Source organism: Solanum verrucosum, unplaced genomic scaffold (assembly GCF_900185275.1).
Source record: "Solanum verrucosum unplaced genomic scaffold, falcon-dt-bn FXZP01000268.1, whole genome shotgun sequence".
Lineage (NCBI taxonomy): Eukaryota > Viridiplantae > Streptophyta > Magnoliopsida > Solanales > Solanaceae > Solanum > Solanum verrucosum.
In genome coordinates, this window is record NW_026019957.1 from 1193462 (window position 1) to 1214898 (window position 21437).

A 21437-nucleotide genomic window follows, 5' to 3' on the forward strand; every position below is an offset into this window, starting at 1 on the left:
ACTTGTATAAAACTTAACAAATAGACACACATGTCTTACGTCACATAATACATGTAGCATGTCATGTAGGACACCACATATGAGGCATGTGTCTATTTATTAAACTTTATACAAGTTTAAGAGTCTACTTGTACTTATTCAATGTTGGAGGACATAAATGTCATCTGAAACCAAGTTAAAAGACATGTGTCTAATTATTATTTTTAAACTAAAGATAAAATAGTACATCATTCCACTGCCTATTTATAGTTTCCCATTTCCTCTAGCTAATTATAAACCACCACATTTTCATCTCTTTAATTTACACACAATATATTATCAAGAAAATGTTGTCACTTGGTATTTATATTATTGGATCCTTACTTGTTATTGTCATTAAACATTACTTGAGATACCCTAAAAACAATGGAAAACTCCCACCAGGTTCAATGGGTTGGCCATTACTTGGTGAGACTATTCAATTCTTTGCACCAAATACATCATTTGATATTCCTCCTTTTGTGAAGGAGAGGATGCAAAGGTAATTAACAAATTTAATATTAGTGTATGTCACTTATGATTTTATTTAAGTTGATCTGTATCGAATGTTTATATCAAATTAGTTCAACTTATAATGATTAAGTAATTGAGGTCTATATATAAACACATATCATGTATCTATTTTTCAATCTTGACGGGAAAACCAAACCAATCAAGCATTAAAAAAATAAGAATAAGACTAGATATTATTAAAAATATCTCAAACAGGGTGGGGTTATTAATTTCATTGTAGGAGATGGTATCAAATTTATAGGGTGGACATAAATGTAGGGTGGAAAAAACCGTTCGTACTTAGCTATATAATTTATTTTGTACATAGTGGGTGATCAAATTATTCATGTAACCAAAAGAACTAAAGGAAAATAGAAAAAAAAATAGATCCATATATATGTTTTTATTGATCTCTCAACTAGAAACTCAAAATATCTAAATTCTGAATCAGGTATGGACCGATATTTCGAACTAGTTTGGTGGGACATCCAGTAATAGTATCCACAGATCCTGATTTTAATTACTTTATCTTCCAACAAGAGGGAAAATTGTTTCAAAGTTGTATCCATATACTTTCACAGAGATTTTTGGAAGGCAAAATGTTGGATCATTACATGGTTTTATGTACAAGTACTTGAAAAACATGGTGCTAAATCTTTTTGGCCCTGAAAGTTTGAAAAATATGTTGCCTGAGGTTGAAAAAATTGTAAATAATAACTTGAAGAGATGGTCAGGACAAACAAGTGTTGAGATGAAGGAGGCATCAGCGAAGGTAATTTCACAGATGGTCACTCGACTTTTATGTATTTTGTTACATGGAAATTCACTATGATAGTAAGATACTAATAATAATAATAATGAATTTTTTTTTATCTAGCTTCGTAATGTATATCTCAAAGATGTTGTATATTTTTTTCATATTATATTTGAATTTAATTAAATATATATAATCTTTTTTTAATCTTTTTTTTTGCAGATGATATTTGATATAACTGGAAAGAAACTTATTAGTTTTGATTCTGAGAACTCAACAGAAAATGTGTCTGAGAATTTTGTAGCTTTTATAAAGGGACTAATATCTTTCCCTCTATATTTTCCTGGAACTGCCTATTACAAGTGCTTACAGGTATTTTGAGTTTAATTTCTATGCACTAACAATATCATAATAAATCTCTGATAAAAAGTGGATCAATAACCTGGAAAATAAAATAGATCACTTACTATAACAAATTAAAAGTAAAATGATCGTGTAAAAGTTCGTTACATTATAAGTATTTATAAGTTAAATTCTATATTTATTGAAGTTTACGTTTTATGCACTAATGATGTCAAAATGTTTATATCTTGAGGTTACTTTTTTATTTCATTTTTTTACCCCTCCCCCGAAAGCTCCTATCTTTTTGCTCTGTTGGTAACTCAAACTCATAATCTTAGAATTGAAAATGGAGAATACTTACCACCCGAGTAACTCCCTCTTGTTAATCAAGTTATTTTTTAGTAAAAAAAAGTAAACCAAACTTTATAACAAGCAATATTAATCCATCTATTTCAGTTTATATGACACTATTATCTTACTAGATCTTTAGTATACGCTTCAAAAGAATGATATGTTTATAACCTTATAACAATACTTCCTATTTTATTGTTAATGAGAAACTTTTATATCCTCACAAATGTTATTGCATAGTTTGACCATCCCCTAGTCTCTAGAAGATCATTTCACTATAATGATCAATTTTCTTTAGAATTTTTTTTTTATATAATATGTTATATTATATGTTCTCTGTAACAGTATTTTGTTATAACATTCAAAAATATAGACCAGAAATATCGTTATAACAATGTTTGACTAAATTTATACAAAGTCGTGATTGAACTAACTCTAGTAGGTGTTCATCAGGGAAGAAAGAAAATATTGAAGATGCTCAAGAGAATGCTAGAGGAAAGGAAATCACAACCAAGAAAAGAACAAAGTGACTTCTTTGATTATGTATTAGAAGAACTTCAAAGTAAAGACACAATTCTCACTGAGGCAATAGCTTTGGATTTGATGTTTCTGTCGCTCTTTGCTAGTTTTGAGACAACCTCTTTGGCTATAACTTTGGCTATTAAATTTCTTCATGAATATCCAAAGGCTTTGAAAGAATTAACAATAAGTGAAACTCATCTTCTTCATCAATTGAACAACATATACATTTACTTCCAAAAAAAGGGTCATTTGGTATTATTTATTGGAAGGAGCCTGATTCGGAATATGAATTTTCTCAATTTTTAATTTTATAACAGTGACATCAAGTGTTAGTAACTGTGTTTTGAATCCAAATTTGTACATAAATATGTTGCGGACCAAATTTACTATTTATTTTTTCGAGTTATATATATATATATATATAGAGAGAGAGAGAGAGAGAGATTAATTTTTCTTTATGTCTTTAAATAGCTAATCCCCATAATATTGCTAAAACACATATTAATATTGCACATTATATCATGCATAATGTAATGGTACATAGCATTCCTCATAAGTTACAGTATCACTTTTTTTGCGAATTTCGTATTTGAACTATTAACAAATATTTATCAAAATACGTCTCAAAATTAATGAGTCAGCTGGCATGTGGACAAAAAATTTTATATGGGTAAAATAGTTGTCATGCGCCATTTGGTGATATATTTGAACACTTGGTTTTGTCATCTTCAAAGTGTGTTTCAATAAATAGTAATTGGTGATAATTCAGATGGAAAGTACAGATACTTAATAATTCAGATACAAAATTTATAAGAAAATAATAATACATGAATGTGTTTTAACCATTATCTCTATAATATACATTAAAAATAATTGTCCCAAAACCATAATCAAACAATCCTCAAATGCCTTTAGGAGGAACATGTGGCAATAATTAGAAGAAGGGAAAATGCATCTTATGGACTTACATGGAAAGAGTATAAATCAATGAAGTTCACATTTCAGGTATTTAATCTAAATTATAATATTGTCCCTTTCAAGTCTAAATAAATTATCCCAAATTAATTTTGAATTATCATAAATTAATTAATTTCATTGGAAAATGCAGTTTATCAATGAAACAGTTAGATTGGCAAATATTGCTCCTGTGATTTTCAGAAAAGCACTCAAAGACATCAACTTCAAAGGTATGTAATTACAATTCATTTACCACATTTACATAGAGTGTCAAATAGACGGGTTGAACTATAAACTTAGTTCGATTAAAATAAATTAATTTAATAAATAGGCAAATCATTTACTCGCACAAAAGTTACTTAGACTGAAATAAGCTAACATAGTCACATTTCCTCTCTTTTTTTCCTCACAAAAATCACTTTTATTATTTAAGTTCACAAGGATTTTCAATAATGAAATGACACATGATTGATTAGAATTAATAACAAAAAACCTAAAGGAAATAATTATTTATAACATGTTAAATCACACTAATTATATATAAAAGATCATTTACTACCAGCAAAAATATAAAATAAAATAATATAATAATTATTTATGATGCAGAATATACCATTCCAGCTGGTTGGGCAGTTATGGTAAGCCCTCCAGCTGTGCACTTAAATCCTGCCAAATATGAAGATCCACTTCAATTCAATCCATGGAGATGGGAGGTAAGTTCTTTGTCGAAAAATTATATTATAATCGCATTTGAATATAATTTTTCTTTATTCTTTTTATCAAGTATCTCTTTTCAAAAAAAACTATTTAGTTATACATTATTTTGAGTTTTCAATCTAAATTTGGAAATGAGCTTTTCAAGTTAAAAAAAAAAAATCATCACATAATTTCAGCAAAAATATATGTCCAAACACAATTTCAATTTTTAAATACTCTTTCTAACTTGACTTCAAAATTACAGTTAGTGATAGTTCAAATAGGAAACACAAAACACCTGATAGTTCAGATAGAAAACTCGTAAAAAATGAAACTTCAAATGTGTTTTTAACAATTAATTATTTTACTATCTTATAATGAAATGTTGAAATTACTAATAGGGAATAGAGATAAATGGAGCATCAAGAAATTTTATGGCTTTTGGAGGTGGTATGAGATTTTGTGTTGGTACAGACTTCACTAAGGTGCAAATGGCCGTCTTTCTCCATTGCTTTGTGACTAAGTACAAGTAAGTTTATAAATTTTTGTATATTTATTCGGTTTAAAATTAGATATGCGGTATTCTAAATTAATATCGGCAAAATCTAACTTAAGATGGAATGTGAAGTTAATATCGAAAAAAATCTGACTTCAAATATGTCAAACCCCAAATCCGGATGTGATGGCACGTGTCCATTTCCCATCGAACACGTCAGCCTAACCCAACCACAACGATAGAGAAGTAGAAATACGAGAATAAAAGATAATAAATAAGCGAAAGACTTTAATTAAGACTCAACACTACCCAGAATTTGGTTGTCACATGTACAAACTTCTAAATACAGAATTCGAATAAAAATATACAAGTCTCAGAGTATAGTTCTCGAATAGAACAAAACTGAAAGTAAAGATAACTCAAGGGCACGTCTGGAATGAACCGCTACCTCTCGAGTATGTCCCGAAGCTCAATCTGCTAAAGAAAATACTAAGTCGAATCTGAGAGAGCTGTCAACCTACACAATTGTGTAGAAGCAAGGGTGAGTACCGAAAACCGCAGGTACTCGCAAGTAACTCTAAACTAAGCAAAACTAGCAGCTACAAACAACTCATTTCAATCCTAACCGAACCACTGAAACTTCAATCAAGCAGCAAACCAACCAACCTATACTAAACAAATCATATTCAACAGCCAGAACCAACAGTATATCCTCATCAACCTCAGATCAACAAATAAGAGCAAGTAGATCAAATTCCACATAAGAAGGGTAAACCGATACAATCCACACATCACAGACAAAGATAAGGCAAATGCGATGCAAAATGCAATAATGATGTCATGTAGTCGTGATGCATGTATGTCCTACGATACACATCTGTTGACGTAATCAGTCCGCCCTGAATACTCAAATCAGAACCCATGGGGGCCACACATGGACCATGTATCACCGCCGGAACCAGATCCCATCGGCATCCAAATCGCTAGCCGGAGCTAGTCCATCTCATATATCTCTAGCCGGAGCTAGTCTCAATTGTGTCTCATATCCATCCATCCTCATATCAGTGTCTCAGAACTCATGCAACAGATAGTTCACACATGGGATGAATAATGAATATGCACATGTCATTAATCACAATCATATCACGATCACATCATAGTATTACACATCATCTGTCTCAATCACAACCATATCACGACCACATCATAGTATTACACATCACCTGTCTCAATCACAACCATATCACGACCACATCATAGTATTACACATCACCTGTCTCAATCACAACCATATCACGACCACATCATAGTATTACACATCACCTGTCTCAATCACAACCATATCACGACCACATCATAGTATTACACATCACCTGTCTCAATCACAACCATATCACGACCACATCATAGTATTACACATCATTTGTCTCAATAACAATGTCTGTATCAATCATAGCCTACTCATGCTCTTCTATCCACTCAATATCAGTTATCACGTGACTTATTCAACAAATTCAAGTCACATATAACACATTTAACTCGTTTTATTCCCCATCTTTCATTTACAACAATTTCAATCAATAAATAAAACCCATCCTCAATCCCTATTACTCCCCAACACAATTAGGAAAGTAGTCATGCATAGTCTAAGAGTTTTACAAAGTTTGGAAGCCACTTGTCTTAAAACGAACTCCAAAAGTTACTTGACTTGAGCCTTTCCTTTCCGAGTATAATCCGGATCACGATAATCTATTCAAACAATTATTCACAATCACAATTCGAATCCAATGACACCAAAATCAAGAAATTTAGGGAAAAAGAGCAAAACGGTCCAAAAGTCTCATACCGGAAAACGATACCCAAATCTGGAAATTTTTGGTGTAAAATGATCCTTAAAGTATTTGGAAGCTAATGGTGAAAACCAATTTGAAAACGGAGTTGAAATCAATTCACAAACTCAATTTGAAGGAAAATCCACGTTCTTGAAGAAGCCTAAAATATTCGGATCCGAAACCCCGACTCGAAAATGAAATATCTCTTGAAAACCATCTTACCCATGCTTAGATAAGTTCAAATATGATATTTCATCAAAAACGGAGTTAAGATCGACCTTGAAATTCTCAATTTATCAAACTTTAACTTTACCGGGAAAGTCCAAATAGTACGCGGTTAATATGATGAAAATAATCGATGAATCAATAATTTTTTGTTAAAATAAGTTTACCCATAACATAAGGATCGTAAATATACCTTTTTCATCAAAAAGGGAGTCCAAATCGATAAAATCCCAATTTTTCCTAAGAGATTTACGGATAGGAAAAAAAAATCAGATAAAGAAATTATGAGAAAATGTCGAATTGAAGATTGAATACTAACCCTCATATTAATTCAAGAAGAAACCCGTAAGAATCACTCTATTCCGATCTCTAGAACTCCCGATATGCTCAAAATACCAAATGAACACAGTCTGAGATTTTTATAACAGTACATGGCTGTTATGCACCAGAAAAACAGCAGTTAATCTTTCACTAAAAAGGCCGTAATTTCCTCATACGATAGTGAAATGACCCGATTCTTTTTTGTAAATGTCTTAAATAATGATACGGACCTGCTCGTTCAATCGGAGCTCAATTTCATGCTCGTTTGCCCAGTCAAATATCATTTCTACTCGGTAAACAATTATTTCTTATTTGCGATAAAAGTCCAATCTCGGGTTAGCGAAAATGCACCAAAATTTGCAGATAAGTCCTATAATTCATGCTCAAAATTTCAGAACCTTCGGAATAATTTTTCAACCTTTAAAACTAATAATGAACCCTTTAGTTGCCCCAATTTGCTGAAATAGTGTCAAAGCATCTAAGAAGCTTAAAAGCTCACCCAAAACTCATTTGGCACTTCCCGAACACAAATCAAATATGCTACTAGCTTGAAAATGACATTTCGGACTCAATGAAATCGTCGGAATTTGAATTCGAGATCTCCTTGCCCGGTATCCGATAAGGCGTCAAGAAACTAACTATAGGCTCAAAAACTCGAAACGCACTCGGGGCCTCTAAAAATTCAACAAAGACTCATTCTAGACTTAGAATCACCCCCTGAATCCAACGGTGCCCTCGGAATTCCATTTCGAGCAACGGAACCTCGTTTGTTGACCAAAGTCAACTCTTGATCAAAATTTCACAATTTTAGCAACTTAGGACCTCCAATCTTTGTTTTAACTCCAAATTCGACTCCGTAAATTCTCATAGACCCGTTTTGACATTCTAAAACTGCTGGAATCGACGGAAATCCGATCGAGTCTCGAAACTCCAAATGACTCGAAGTAGCACTTTTAACCAAACTTTAACTCTTAAAAACTCCACTTTCCAAAAACTAAACTTTTCATCAATTTTCTTCAAACCAACTTCGAAAATACAACAATTAGGACTCGGGGAAATTATCGGGAGGGGTAAAACGGTCATTTTATGAAAATTTCCAAAAATGACCTTTAGGGTCATTACAAAATATACGATGTCTATAGTTTTATATGGTTGAAAGCTAGACATTTTTGCATGAACACTGAATTTCTGACACATATAACTAAAGTTCAATCATTTCAACTTGAAGTTCAATTATTTTTATCTAAACTTCATATAAGAATGTTTGAATTTCAACTTTATGAAATTTAAAATCTATAAAAAAATTCTGAAAGTTAGATATTTTTTCAAAACTAACTAGTATATACGTAAGTATTTCACTCATGATATCACAATAATATTACTGTAAATAATTTGTATTTTAATCATATACTATACCTGTAAAAATAATTCATGATGTTTCTTAAATATTTGACAGGTGGGAAACAATTAAAGGAGGAGATATAGTTCGAACTCCAGGTTTACAATTTCCAAATGGTTACCACATTAAAATTTCTCAAAAAGAATATTAAGGTTCATATCGAGGCAAATCGAGAATTTGAAGATTAAGAATTTTTACAATGATTTTAAATTAATATGTAATAATAATTGAATTCACAATCAAATATTCCTAGATATTATTTAAGCTATTTCTTTTGAATAAAGTTAGGAAATTCGTGAACTAATACATTTAATTATATTGTAGATCCACCTAGAGTGCATAATCTTTTGCTATCATATTTTTAAATTATCATTGTGCCTAAGTTCATAATTTTCACTTTATCTTATGATATTGTTATGTAATCGTAGATTCTTTCTAATAATATGATTGCACTTTATATTTTACCTTTCTCTTCCATCGTCTGTTTTTGTGTCTTGTGATATTACGAGGACCTATCTAATATTGAACAACTATGACAATACAATGTAGTGTTGTTAACTTGCGGAAACATATTAAAAAAATATTTACTATTTATAGCAATAATATTTTTTTTTCACTTGATCACTTTTAATATATTTATAATGCAGTTTTAATACATATTACAGAGAACGATTTTTAAAACACATATAATACAAGTTTCATTAATGGATAACTTTTATCATACATTTCAATATAATGTGTTGATTTCTTACCAAACAAGCATAATATATTTTAAAACAGTTATAATACATATATATGCAAACATAATTCACTGTTAAAACATACTGCAGATTTATCATAGTATTGCTATGTATGGCTATAAATGGTAATAAATAAATAAAATATCAAAATCAATAATTATTTAGTAAAAATTATCCACTTTGAGTATGACATTTCAAAAATTAAAGTGTCAAAACATCAATCATATATATATATATTATTAAAAAGTGGGAAGCCTCAAGTTGCAAAGTTGAATTACCATTTTATCCCAATACTAAATTAAAATATTATAAAATATCTAGTTAATTAAATATTAAATATGCCTAAATTGCTAAGTTGATTCACTTATTGTTAAAATAAAGTAGGAGAATGAAGAATTGTAAAAATAATTAATCATAAAGTTACGAAAAACTATTAGAGAAACTTTTCGTTTCTCTATCTGATCAGTTTTAGGTGTAATATTTATCATAATGTGCATTAATACCACACCTCCACTATCTCATCATTAATCTTCATAATCTTCCCACACTCTCAAGAAATTAATGGCATAATTATGATACCTTTTGATTTTACTCAATGATGTCCTACAAATTGTGGTATTTGACACAACAATCTATACACTTTGAAGAGACTTAGGTACACTTTGGAAGAAATTAAAAAAAAAAATTGTCTATATTTCTATTGTTTTTATCCTTTAGTATTAATATCACTTTTAGCTTCAGTTCATAACACTTATCACTAATTCTCCTTATATTCGTTTGTTGTTTACAGAAAGGAAATGTGTACAAATTGTTAGATCTTCTAATGGAGTTTACAATGAGAGAAGGGATGTTGAAATCTTTCCGGAGGTTTGAAAACAATCTTTAAAAGAACAAGATGGACTTTAAGCAACTTTATTGATAACCATGATCATTTTTCATGTTCTATGAAATTACATTATTCCTATTTTTGGATCTGATATTTCAAATCCTTGAATGAATTCTACTGTAACGGTTTGTTCATTATGATAATTTATTTTAATATTATGTTGACATTAGATATTATTGTACGAAAATGCATTGTTTGGGACCTAAAGCCGGTGATTTCTTCATACTTAAAGCTTTGAACGTCTAAATTATATATATTGAAAGCTCATATATATATATATATATATATATAAAACAATGGTTGTTGCATGACCTACCAATAAAAATAAATTTATTCATGTAAAAATCTAAGTTACAAATAAAAACATTTTAATTTTCGTATTATATTCATGCTTTGATAAGTTATTTTTTATTTTTTATGTATAATTATTATTATTTTAAAAAAATTCCTTGTTATCATATTTTTTTCCTGTTGTTTTTAACGCGTCATGAGATTAAAAGAGAATTATTAAGAAATTGCAAGCGAAGTTTGTAATTGATTATGTTTTGATCTAATATATATACTCAACAGTTAACACAATATACCGCTAGGAGTGTAAATCACATATAGCCAACCGTTTGATGCAATGTTAATTAATTTTGATTAGCTTTGGTTGCATGTTATATTATTGTTGGTTTGTCAATTTTCATTTTAAAGAAAATTATTAGCTTGTAGACTTCACAATTTATAATGTGTTTTAGTTTCTATTTGAGGAATCAATTATTGAATAGGCAGTGAGAAAATCGCCTTTCGTGATTCAAGTAGTAAGCTCAGATTCATGATTGAGAAATGAATTTTTCAAGTGCCATTTGAAATTTTCTACTATTCTTAACATCTCATTATAAAAAAAAAATTAATTATTTTATTTGATTAAATATAGTTCTTACAAAATATAACACAATAATCATGTTTCAAATTTAACATCTATCAGTAGTTCAGTACAAACTTTATAAAATAGAAATATAATTAAAAATTAAACTAATCTAACAGTTTCTGAAAATTCATCCTTTAACTATAATTCTCCAAATTAAGAAATCTGTAACCTGAGATGAGAGTTTTAAATAAATTTTACCTCTTTCAAGTGTTGGATCGTCATGACATCATAAATATTGAAGGGGTGTCACTCATTAACAATTTTAATTTTTGTGAAGTAAAAAAAGGGGTGACAATTTAAAATAATGTGGGATTATCTTATATCTGAGTATACGAGAAATCACATTTTAAATTTCTAAACCACTTATAAATTTGCTATAGATAAAGAAGAGTTTATTCTTATATGCACATGTATATCATTCTTTAATATCAAATTTCTAACAATCCATTATTATATTGAGGGCCTTCAAAAGCAATAATCATTCTATTAAATACTAATATTATACTTTTGTGAAAGGCAAAATTAAATATAATCATAATCGTAATAAATATTATATTAGATAAAAATATATCATAATATTTGTTGCATCTATACCACATATTTGTTCTTAACAATACAAACAATAAACTCTCTAAATATTGTGCAAGCCCAAGTTAACTTAACAAGTTAAATTTTTTAGGTTTACATAAACAACCTCTCGATAACAACTCATGAAACACCTAGACTATTGTAAAAAATAATATATATATATATATATATATATATATATATATATATATATATATATATATAATATTTGAATGAGTCAACATGGATTAACATGGGACGCACATGTCCAGAACTAGTATTATTATAAGTGGGAAGCTCCAAAGTGAAAAGTTGAATTACCATTTTTCCTCTATACTAAAGTAAAATTTGATTAAATATAAATATTTTAATTACATAATGGTAGAATTCGAAGATTAAGAATTTCTACAATGATTTTAAATTAATATGTAATAATAATTGAATTCACAATCAAATATTCCTAGATATTTTCTAATGTATTTCTTTTGAATAAAGTTAGTAAATTCGTGAACTAATACGTTTAATCATATTGTAGATCCACCTAGAGTGCATAATCTTTTGCTATCATGTTTTTAAATTATCATTGTGGCTAAGTTCATAATTTTCTCTTTATGTTATGATATTGTTATGTAATAGTAGATTTTTTCTAATAATATGATTGCACTTTATATTTTACCTTTCTCTTCCATCGTCTGTTTTTGTGTCTAATGATATTAGGAGGGCCTATCTAATATTGAACAACTATGACAATACAATGTAGTGTTGTTAACTTGCGGAAACTTACGTAAATATATTATATTAAGAAAATATTTACTATTTATAGCAATTACATATTTTTTTTACTTGATCACTTTAAATACATTTGTAATATAGTTTTAATACATATTACAAAAAACGATTTATAAAACACATATAATATAAGTTTTATTAATGGATAACATTTATCGCACATTTTAATATAATGTGTCGATTTCTTACCAAACAAGCATAATATATTTTAAAACAGTTATAATACATATATATATGCATACATAATTCACTATTAAAACATACTACAAATTTATCATAGTATTAATATGTATGGCTATATTGGTAATAAATAAAAAAATATCAAAATCAATAGTTATTTATTAAAAACTATCCACTTTCAGTATGACATTTCAAAAATTAAAGTGTCAAAACATCAATATAAATAAAAGTATGAAAATATAACCTCAAGATTGCAACAATACAAGAGTTGCTAAAAGAAAAAAAAAAAATTGAAAGTTCACAGTAAAATAGATTAAAGTTTTTCTAATTTCTTGACCCATCATCCAAAAAAATGTTTAAAAAAAAAAAAAGAGAGAAGAAGACAGATTGACCTACAAATCGGAAGAAAGAAAGAAACTTAATGCACTTAAAAAATATCAATCAATGAGAAATTCTCCTTTAGCCCCTAAGGATTATGACGGACTGACTGATAAGTTATTATTATTTTTCTTAATAAAAAAATCTTGATTTCATATTTTGTATATAAATCACATTTATTAGAAAATTAATTTTGTAACATCTCGCTAATTGAAAGAACTAGAAAGAGTTAGAATTGGAAATAGTCATTTTAGGAAAGACTGAAAAATCTGGAAATTTGTTATGTTAAGTTTGGGTTTTTGGTCAACTTCAAACAAACATAACTCCTAGCTCAGGATGAGTTAGGTGTGCTTCCAAATATCGTAGAAAATATCTTGGAATAATCTTTCCAATGCCGCCGAGTTTGCGCGATTCCGAGTACGTATGAGTGAGATATGCGCATTTGAAGTTGGGCAATTCGATTAAGGAAAGTCTAATCCGGATTTTGGAAGGGTATTTTAGTCTTTTCCATTTACCCAATTATTGTAATACGTTTTTTTAGGAGTTTATTTGGGGTCTAATCAGAATTAGATCAGTTTAGTCAATTGGAAATTCACGCTAGGTCTTGGAGAAAAGAGAAAAAAGGAGAAAGGAGAAGAAAGTTCAAGATTCGTCGGTTTCTTGGAGAATCGCTTGTGGATTTCATCAAGGGGTCACATAGCATTGGGTTAGTTCAACCACGCGCCAATCATGATTCAATTCAGCGAAGTTATATAGTTTTGAAAGTAAATTATATGAGTTCATGAAGTAAATTCCATTGAAATCTTGTGGGTTCTTGTTGTTGAAGTTTCTTGAGATTGATTCATGTATTTAGGTGTGAATTTGAGTTTAATCTTACATATATTGAGGGTTTAGTCAATTCTAAGTGTTTGGGGAAAGAACAAAGTTGAAATAGAGGGTTTCGAGTTGAAAATTAAAGGAGAAAAGTCGAAGTGCACCTGGGCAGGGGCCTGGGGCGACGCCCCTCTCAGAGCCCCAAGAAGGGGTTTCTAAAGTATGGGCTCTGGGGCGCCGCACCAGCCAGCGCGCCCCACCCCAGTCTCTAAAGTTTTAAGGTTGGCGCCCCGCGCCTCTCAGAGCGTCAGGGACGCCAGTTCTTCGCATTCATCCCCCATTTTTCCGTACTAGTTCCTTAGCAACGTACCTATGTTTCCTAGTTGATTCCAACACTCTCAGGTACATCTAAACATCATGAAATCATCCATAAACATGAGATCATGAACCTTGATCCATAATTCAATTCAAGAAAAGTAAGAGGCAAGTCAAGAGAAGTTCTTAGAGTTTTCCAAAAGTCTTTTACAAATGTTTTAACTTTGTTTTAAGACTTAAAGTTCAAGTTGAGTAAAGAGTAAAGGTTGAAGTTCATTTCTTCAAAGAGTATATGAGGACTATGTATTCCCAAAGAGTTTTAAAATGTTTTCACATTTAAACAAGAAAAAGAAACCTTGATTTCCAAAGATCCTTTGAGCTAGTTTTCAGAAAAGAGTATACGCTTTCACAATTAAGCAAAGAGAGGAAACTTTGATTTCCAAGATAGCCTTTGAGCTAAGTTTTGAGCAATTATCTCAAACCACATAAAGAAGTATGTTTTTAAACATAACAGCTAGTATTATATTTTAGGAGTAGTATTGAGCACCGATATGGGGGAGAGTTCAGACAACTCCCAGCCCCCATAAACCATGTAGCCATCATGGGTAGAAAAGGGTCATACTTTTAAGATGATTTCTTAGTGCTTTTTAGCATAGACTAGTGGATCCACTTAGTAGTCAGGTTTTATACCCTCGGCAAGGTATAGGACGACCCCGGCAGCATGAGGCAAAATGATGTATCATCACAATAGCTCTTATGTAATGGTTGTCGGTTAGAGAAACTCCCACAGAATATTTGTATTCTTATATACACAGTTTAATTGTATTTTTACATAAATTTCAGAGTTATATTGTATCTTTGCATACACACAGAGTATTTTTGTATTTCCAAATACACAAAGTTGACATCCATGTTTTAAAAAGCTTCTCTTTATATTGCACTTGTTTTATACTGCTTTATATTGAAATGAGTTGAGCTGAGCCAGGTAAGTTCTTTAATTCCTTTCAAGCTTATGTCTTGCTTTAGAATTCCCCTCACATACTTGTACATTCAATGTACTGATGCCATTTGGCCAGCATTTTTTAATGATGCAGACACATGTAACCAGGATCCGCATCCAGCGCATCGTTGATTCAAGTTGAGCTCCAGATTTTGTTGATGAGCCTCCTTGCTTCTGGAGGACCCCTTTCTTTGCTTTTTTGTAGTTTTAGTTCATTAGGATGTTATGGGTCTTGTCCCGACATGCATCTCAGTTGTTTAGAGGCTTCCTAGACAGTCAAATATTAGTTCATTCGTCATTATCTTGTTATTGGCTTATGTTCATATTTGAGTTGCCACTTTGGCTAAGTTAAATGATTATCTCTGAAACATTATAAGTTTTGTTTTGACACTGTTGAGTCATCTTGCATTTGGATTCTCTTATTAATGCTTAATAGTCATCCGCTGAGTAAGTAAGCCAAACCAAGGGTTCGCTTGGGGCCAACAATGGTTCTCGAGTGCCAGTCCCGCCCAGGGTGTAGGCTCGGGGTGTGACAAACTTGGTATCTTAGCACAGAGTTCAAGAGTCCTAGGGAGTCTATGAAGCCGTGTCTGTAAAGTCCTAATTATCGATGTCCATATCTATAATTAGTAGGCTGCAACACTTAGGAAATTACCTCACTTCTTTCACACTCATTTCGTGCGTTATAGTTTGATCTCTAAAAAGTTTCATCTAACTCGTGCTTGCGCGTGTATTTCATATCATGCCTCTACGAAGAGCTGTCAGAGCTCGTTCAGCTAGAAGGAATGTTGAACCATAGAAACAAGAGGTACCTTATGCACCAAAAGTGCAACCCCAAGGAAAGGTCACCAATGCAGAATTATGTGGGGCTATCCGGATGTTGAGCCAAGTTGTGAACAATCAATCTAGACAACAGAGAAGGAATCGTCAGGAAGTGGCTGATACTTCGAGGATCCGCAAGTTCTTCAGGATGAATCCACTAAGCTTCACAGGTTCTAGTGTTACTGAGGATCCAGAGAATTTTGTTGAAGAGCTTCAGAAGGTTTTCAAAATCATGCATGTTACTGATACTAAGAGAGTGGAACTATCTGCATACCACATGAAGGGTGTCGCAAGGATATGGTTCGACCAATGGAAGAAGAACCGAGTTGAGAGAGCACCACCTGCAAGTTGGGATTGTTTTGAGGAGGCCTTCTTGAGGCTTTTTTTCCCCTGAGAACTGAGAGGACTAAGGTACAAGAGTTCCTCACTCTTAAGCAAGATTCTTTGAGCGTTCATGAGTATAGTCTAAGGTTCACACAATTTTCCTGCTATGCTCCGGAGATGGTTGCTGACATGAGAAGCAGGATGAGTGTATTCGTTACTGAGTTGTCTCGCCTGTCAAGCAAGGAAAGCAAGGCAGCTATGCTGATAGGGGATATAGACATAGCAAGGCTAATGATCCATGTGCAACAAGTTGAGGAGGACAAGCAGAGGGATAGAGAAGACTTTAAGAATAAGAGGGCAACGACATCAGAGAATGAGTTCAGGCAGCAAAAGAGTAATGTCAATTAGTCATCCTTCCAACAGAAACAAAAGGGACATGTTCCATCATCTTCTAGTGCACCTGCACCAAAGAACAAAGGTAAGTACAATAGTCAGAATTTCAGAGTTAAACCTATCTATTCTCAGGGTAATATGGCACAACGGGGTAGTAACCTCCTACATGTGCTAAGTGTGGTAGGAACCACTCAGGGATGTGTCGTGATGGCTCTGCTGGTTGCTTCAAGTGTGGCCAGAACGGTCATTTTATGCGAGAATGTCCAAAGAACGAACAGGGTAACAGTAATGGGGGCAATAGAGCCCAGTATTCTTCAGTTGCTCTACCGAACATAGTTGCATCTAATGGAGCTACTTCAGAGGAAGGCGGAGGAGGAAACCGTTTGTACGCTATCACTAATCGCCAAGAGCAAGAGGATTTTCCAGATGTTGTCACTGGTATGATCCAAGTTTTTAACTTTAATGTTTATGCTTTGCTAGACCCAGGAGCAAGTTTATCCTTTGTAACTCCATATGTTGCGGTGAATTTTAATGTTATCCCTGAGCAACTTAGTGAACCCATTAGTGTTTCTACACCTTTTAGAGAGTCTATTCTAGCAGAAAGAGTCTATCGTGATTATCCCTTTTTCGTCAATTACAAGAGTACCATGGCTGATTTAGTTGAGTTAGACATGGTAGATTTTGATGTCATTCTTGGTATGGACTGGCTTCATGCCTGTTATGCCTCAGTTGATTGTAGAACTCGAGTTGTCAAGTTTCAGTTTCCAAATGAGCCAGTCTTAGAGTGGAAAAGTAGTTCAGCAGTGCCAAGGGTCATTTCATTTCGTACCTTAAGGCAATGAAGTTACTTTCCAAGGGGTGTGTCTATCACTTAGTCCGATTTAATGACTCTAGTGTTGAGATACCTCATATTCAGTCAGTTTCAGTAGTAAAAGAGTTTCCAGAAGTTTTTCCGGATGATCTTCCCCGGAGTCCCTCCTGAGAGAGAAATACACTTCGGTATAGATGTTCTCCCAGATACTCGCCCTATATCTATTCCACCATATAGAATGGCACCAACAAAGTTGAAAGAGCTAAAAGAGCGGTTGAAAGATCTCCTAGATAAGGGATTTATTTGACCAAGTGTCTCACCTTGGGGCGCTCTAGTCTTATTTGTGAGAAATAAAGATGGTTCCCTTAGGATGTGTATAGATTACCGCCAGTTGAACAAGGTTATCATCAAGAATAAGTACCCTTTTTCTGAGAATTGATGATCTTTTCGATCAACTTCAGGGTGCTACTTGTTTCTCTAAGATAGATCTCAGATCAGGCTACCATCAGTTGAGGGTAAAGGAATGTTATATTCCAAATACAATATTCAGGACTCGTTATGGTCATTATGAGTTCTTAGTTATGTCATTTGGTTTAACCAATGTGCCTGCAACATTCATGGACCTTATGAATAGAGTATTTAAACCTTATTTAGATATGTTTGTTATCGTATTCATTGATGACATACTATTCAAGGAATGAAGAAGATCATGCTAGTCATCTCTGAATAGTTCTCCAAACGTTTAAAGCATAGAGAGTTATATGCCAAGTTCTCTAATTGTGAGTTTTGACTTGAGTCTGTGGCATTCTTAGGCCACATTGTGTCTGGAGAGGGAATTAAAGTTGATACTCAGAAAATAGAGGCAGTGCAGAATTGGCCTAGATCCACATCCCCAACTGATATTAGGAGTTTCTTGGGTTTGGCTGTCTATTATAGAAAGTTCGTAGAGGGGTTCTCTTATATTTCATCCCCTTTGACCAAGTTGACTTAGAAGACAATTAAGTTTCAATGGTCTAAAGCTTGTGAGAAAAGCTTTCAAGAATTGAAAAAAAAGTTGACTACTGCCCTAGTGTTAACCTTACCAGAAGGTACGCAAGGCTTTGTTATTTATTGTGATGCGTCTAGAGTTGGTTTGGGTTGTGTGTTAATGCAGAATGACAAAGTTATAGCTTATGCCTCTAGACAAATGAAAGTTCATGAGAGAAACTACTCAACCCATGATCTAGAGTTGGTTGCCATAGTTTTTACTTTGAAAATATGGCACCATTATCTTTATGGTGCTCATGTGGATGTGTTCACTGATCACAAGAGCCTTCAGTATGTGTTTACTCAGAAAGAGTTTAATCTCAGACAAATGAGGTGGTTGGAATTACTCAAGGATTATGACATAAGTATTCTTTATCACCCAAGTAAGGCTAATGTTGATGTTGATGCCTTGAGCATGTTATCTATGGGTAGTACCACCCATTTTGAGGAAGATAAGAAAAAGCTAGCGAGAGATGTGCATAGACTTGCACGCTTAGGAGTCCGACTAATGGATTCCACATAAGGAGGAGTAATGGTTATGAATGAGGTTGAATCATCATTAGTGTCAGAAGTAAAAGAGAAGCAAGACCATGATCCTATTTTTGTTGAATTAAAGCCGAATGTTCATAAGCAAAAAGTTTTGGCTTTTGAACAAGGGGGAGATGGTGTATTGAGATATCAAGGTAGGTTGTGTGTACCAAGGATGGATGAACTCCAAGAGAGGATCGTGGAGGAAACTCATAGCTCCAGATATTCCATTCTTCTGGGTTCCACAAAGATGTATCGCAATTTGAGAGAATTTTATTAGTGGAGTAGTATGAAAAAGGGCATTGCAGAGTTTGTTGTTAAGTGTTCGAATTACCAACAAGTTAAAGTAGAGCACTAAAGATCAGGCAGTATGTCTTAGAATATAGAAATTCCAGAATAGAAGTGGGAGATGATCAATATGGACTTCATCACAGGTTTACCAAGGTCTCGCAGGCAGCACGACTTTATTTAGGTGATTGTCGATAGAATGATAAAATCAACCCATTTTTTGTCAGTAAAGACTACCCATTCAGCAGAACACTATGTTAAGTTGTATATTCAAGAAGTAGTTAGACTTCATGGAGTTCCGGTCTCTATTATTTCAAACAGAGTTGAGCAATTTACTGCACAATTTTGGAAGTCATTCCAAAAAGGCTTGGGTTCAAAGGTGAACTTAAGTACTGCCTTTCATTCTCAGAAAGATGGGCAACTAGAGCGAACTATTCAGACCTTAGAGGATATGTTGAGGGCTTGTGTTATTGATTTCAAAGGTAATTAGGATGATCACCTACCTCTTATTGAATTTGCTTACAACAATAGTTACCACTCTAGCATTCAAATGCTTCCTTATGAAGCTTTTTATGGGAGAAGATGCAGATCTCCTATTGGGTGGTTTGAAGTTGGTGAAGTTGGGTTGATAGGACCAGATTTAGTTCATCAAGCTATGAAGAAGGTGAAAGTTATTCAAAAAAGGTTGAAAACAGCACAGAGTCGCCAGAAATCCTACACTGATGTTAGGAGAAGGGAGTTATAATTCGAAGTAGATGATTGGGTCTGCTTGAAAGTTTCACCCATGAAGGGTGTTATGAGATTTGGTAAGGAGGGGAAGCTTAGTCCCTGATATCTTGGTCCCTACAGAATATCCAAGAGGATTGGTTATGTAACTTATGAGTTAGATCTACCTTAAGAGTTAGCAGTGGTTCATCCGGTATTTCATATTTACATGTTGAAAAATTGCATGGGAGATCCTTCACTTATCATACCAACTGAAGATATTGGTATCAAGGATAGCTTGTCTTATGAGGAGATTCCGGTTCAGATTCTAGATCGCCAAGTTCGCAAGTTGAGGACTAAGGAAGTAGCATCAGTCAAAGTTCTTTGAAGGAATCAGTTTGTTGAGGAAGCTACTTGGGAAGCTGAGGAAGATATGAAGAAGAGATATCCACATCTCTTAGAATCCGGAGAAGTTCCAGATCAAGGTACTAATTCTCTTCTTAGTACCCTTTAATTTATAAGTTAGCATATTGTATTTGTGTTGCTTGTTAGGTGTTTTAGCTGAATGTTAGATGTTACACCCTTAGCCTAGTAAGACTAATCTCATTCGAGGACGAATGTTCCCAAAAGGGAGATATTGTAACATCTCGCTAATTGAAAGAACTAGAAAGAGTTATAATTGGAAATAGTCATTTTAGGAAAGAATGAAAAATCTGGAAATTTGTTACGTTATGTTAAGTTTGGGTTTTTGGTCAACTTCAAACAACCATAACTCTTATCTCATGCTAAGTTAGGTGTACTTCCAGATATCGTAGGAAATATCTTGGAATAATTTTTCCAACGTCGCTGAGTTTGCACGATTCCGAATTTGTATGAGTGAGATATGCCCATTTGAAGTAGGGATGTTCAATTAAGGAAAGTCTAATACGGATTTTGGAAGGGTATTTTAGTCTTTTACTTACCCAATTATTTGAATTTATTTTTAGGAGTTTATTTGGGGTCTAGTCAAAATTATATCAGTTTAATCATTTGGAAATTTACTCTAGGGCTTGGAAAAAAAGAGAAAAAAGGAGAAATGAGAAGAAAGTTCAAAATTCGTCGGTTTCTTGGAGAATCGCTTGTGGATTTCATCAAGGGGTGATCCCTACGAGGTATGTGAAATCACATAGAATTGGGTTAGTTCACCCACGCGCCAATCATGATTCAATTCAGCGAAGTTATATAGTTTTGAAAGTAAATTCCATGGGTTCTTGATGTTATTCGATTGAAATCTTATGGGTTCTTGTTGTTGAAGTTTCTTGATATTGATTCATGTATTTAGATGTGAATTCGAGTTGAATCTTACATATATTGAGAGTTTAGTCGATTCTAAGATTTTGGGGAAAGAACTAAGTTGAAATAGAAGGTTTAGAGTTGAAAAACGAAGGAGAAAAGTCGGAGTGCACCTGGGCAGGGGCCTGGGGTGCCGCCCCTCTCAGAGCCCCAAGAATGGGTCTCTGAAGTATGGGCTCTGGGTCGCCGCGCCACCCAGCA

General features: G+C 32.8%; 2 protein-coding genes and 1 pseudogene across 2 annotated transcripts in view; 2 read left to right on the forward strand and 1 right to left on the reverse strand.

Annotated features, from left to right (window-relative positions):
• LOC125814458 (cytochrome P450 87A3-like) overlaps positions 1–8619 on the forward strand; it is a 145993-nt gene extending 137374 nt beyond the window's left edge. The window contains exon 9 of the mRNA XM_049493904.1: positions 8484–8619. Coding sequence (XP_049349861.1) covers positions 8484–8577 — 94 coding nt within the window. The 3' untranslated portion in view covers positions 8578–8619. The remainder of the gene's footprint in view (positions 1–8483) is intronic.
• LOC125814483 (NADH dehydrogenase [ubiquinone] 1 alpha subcomplex subunit 6-like) overlaps positions 1–21437 on the reverse strand; it is a 520085-nt gene that overhangs the window by 98169 nt on the left and 400479 nt on the right. The gene's annotated exons all lie outside the window — the stretch shown is intronic.
• Positions 327–3695, forward strand: LOC125814488 (cytochrome P450 87A3-like; annotated as a pseudogene).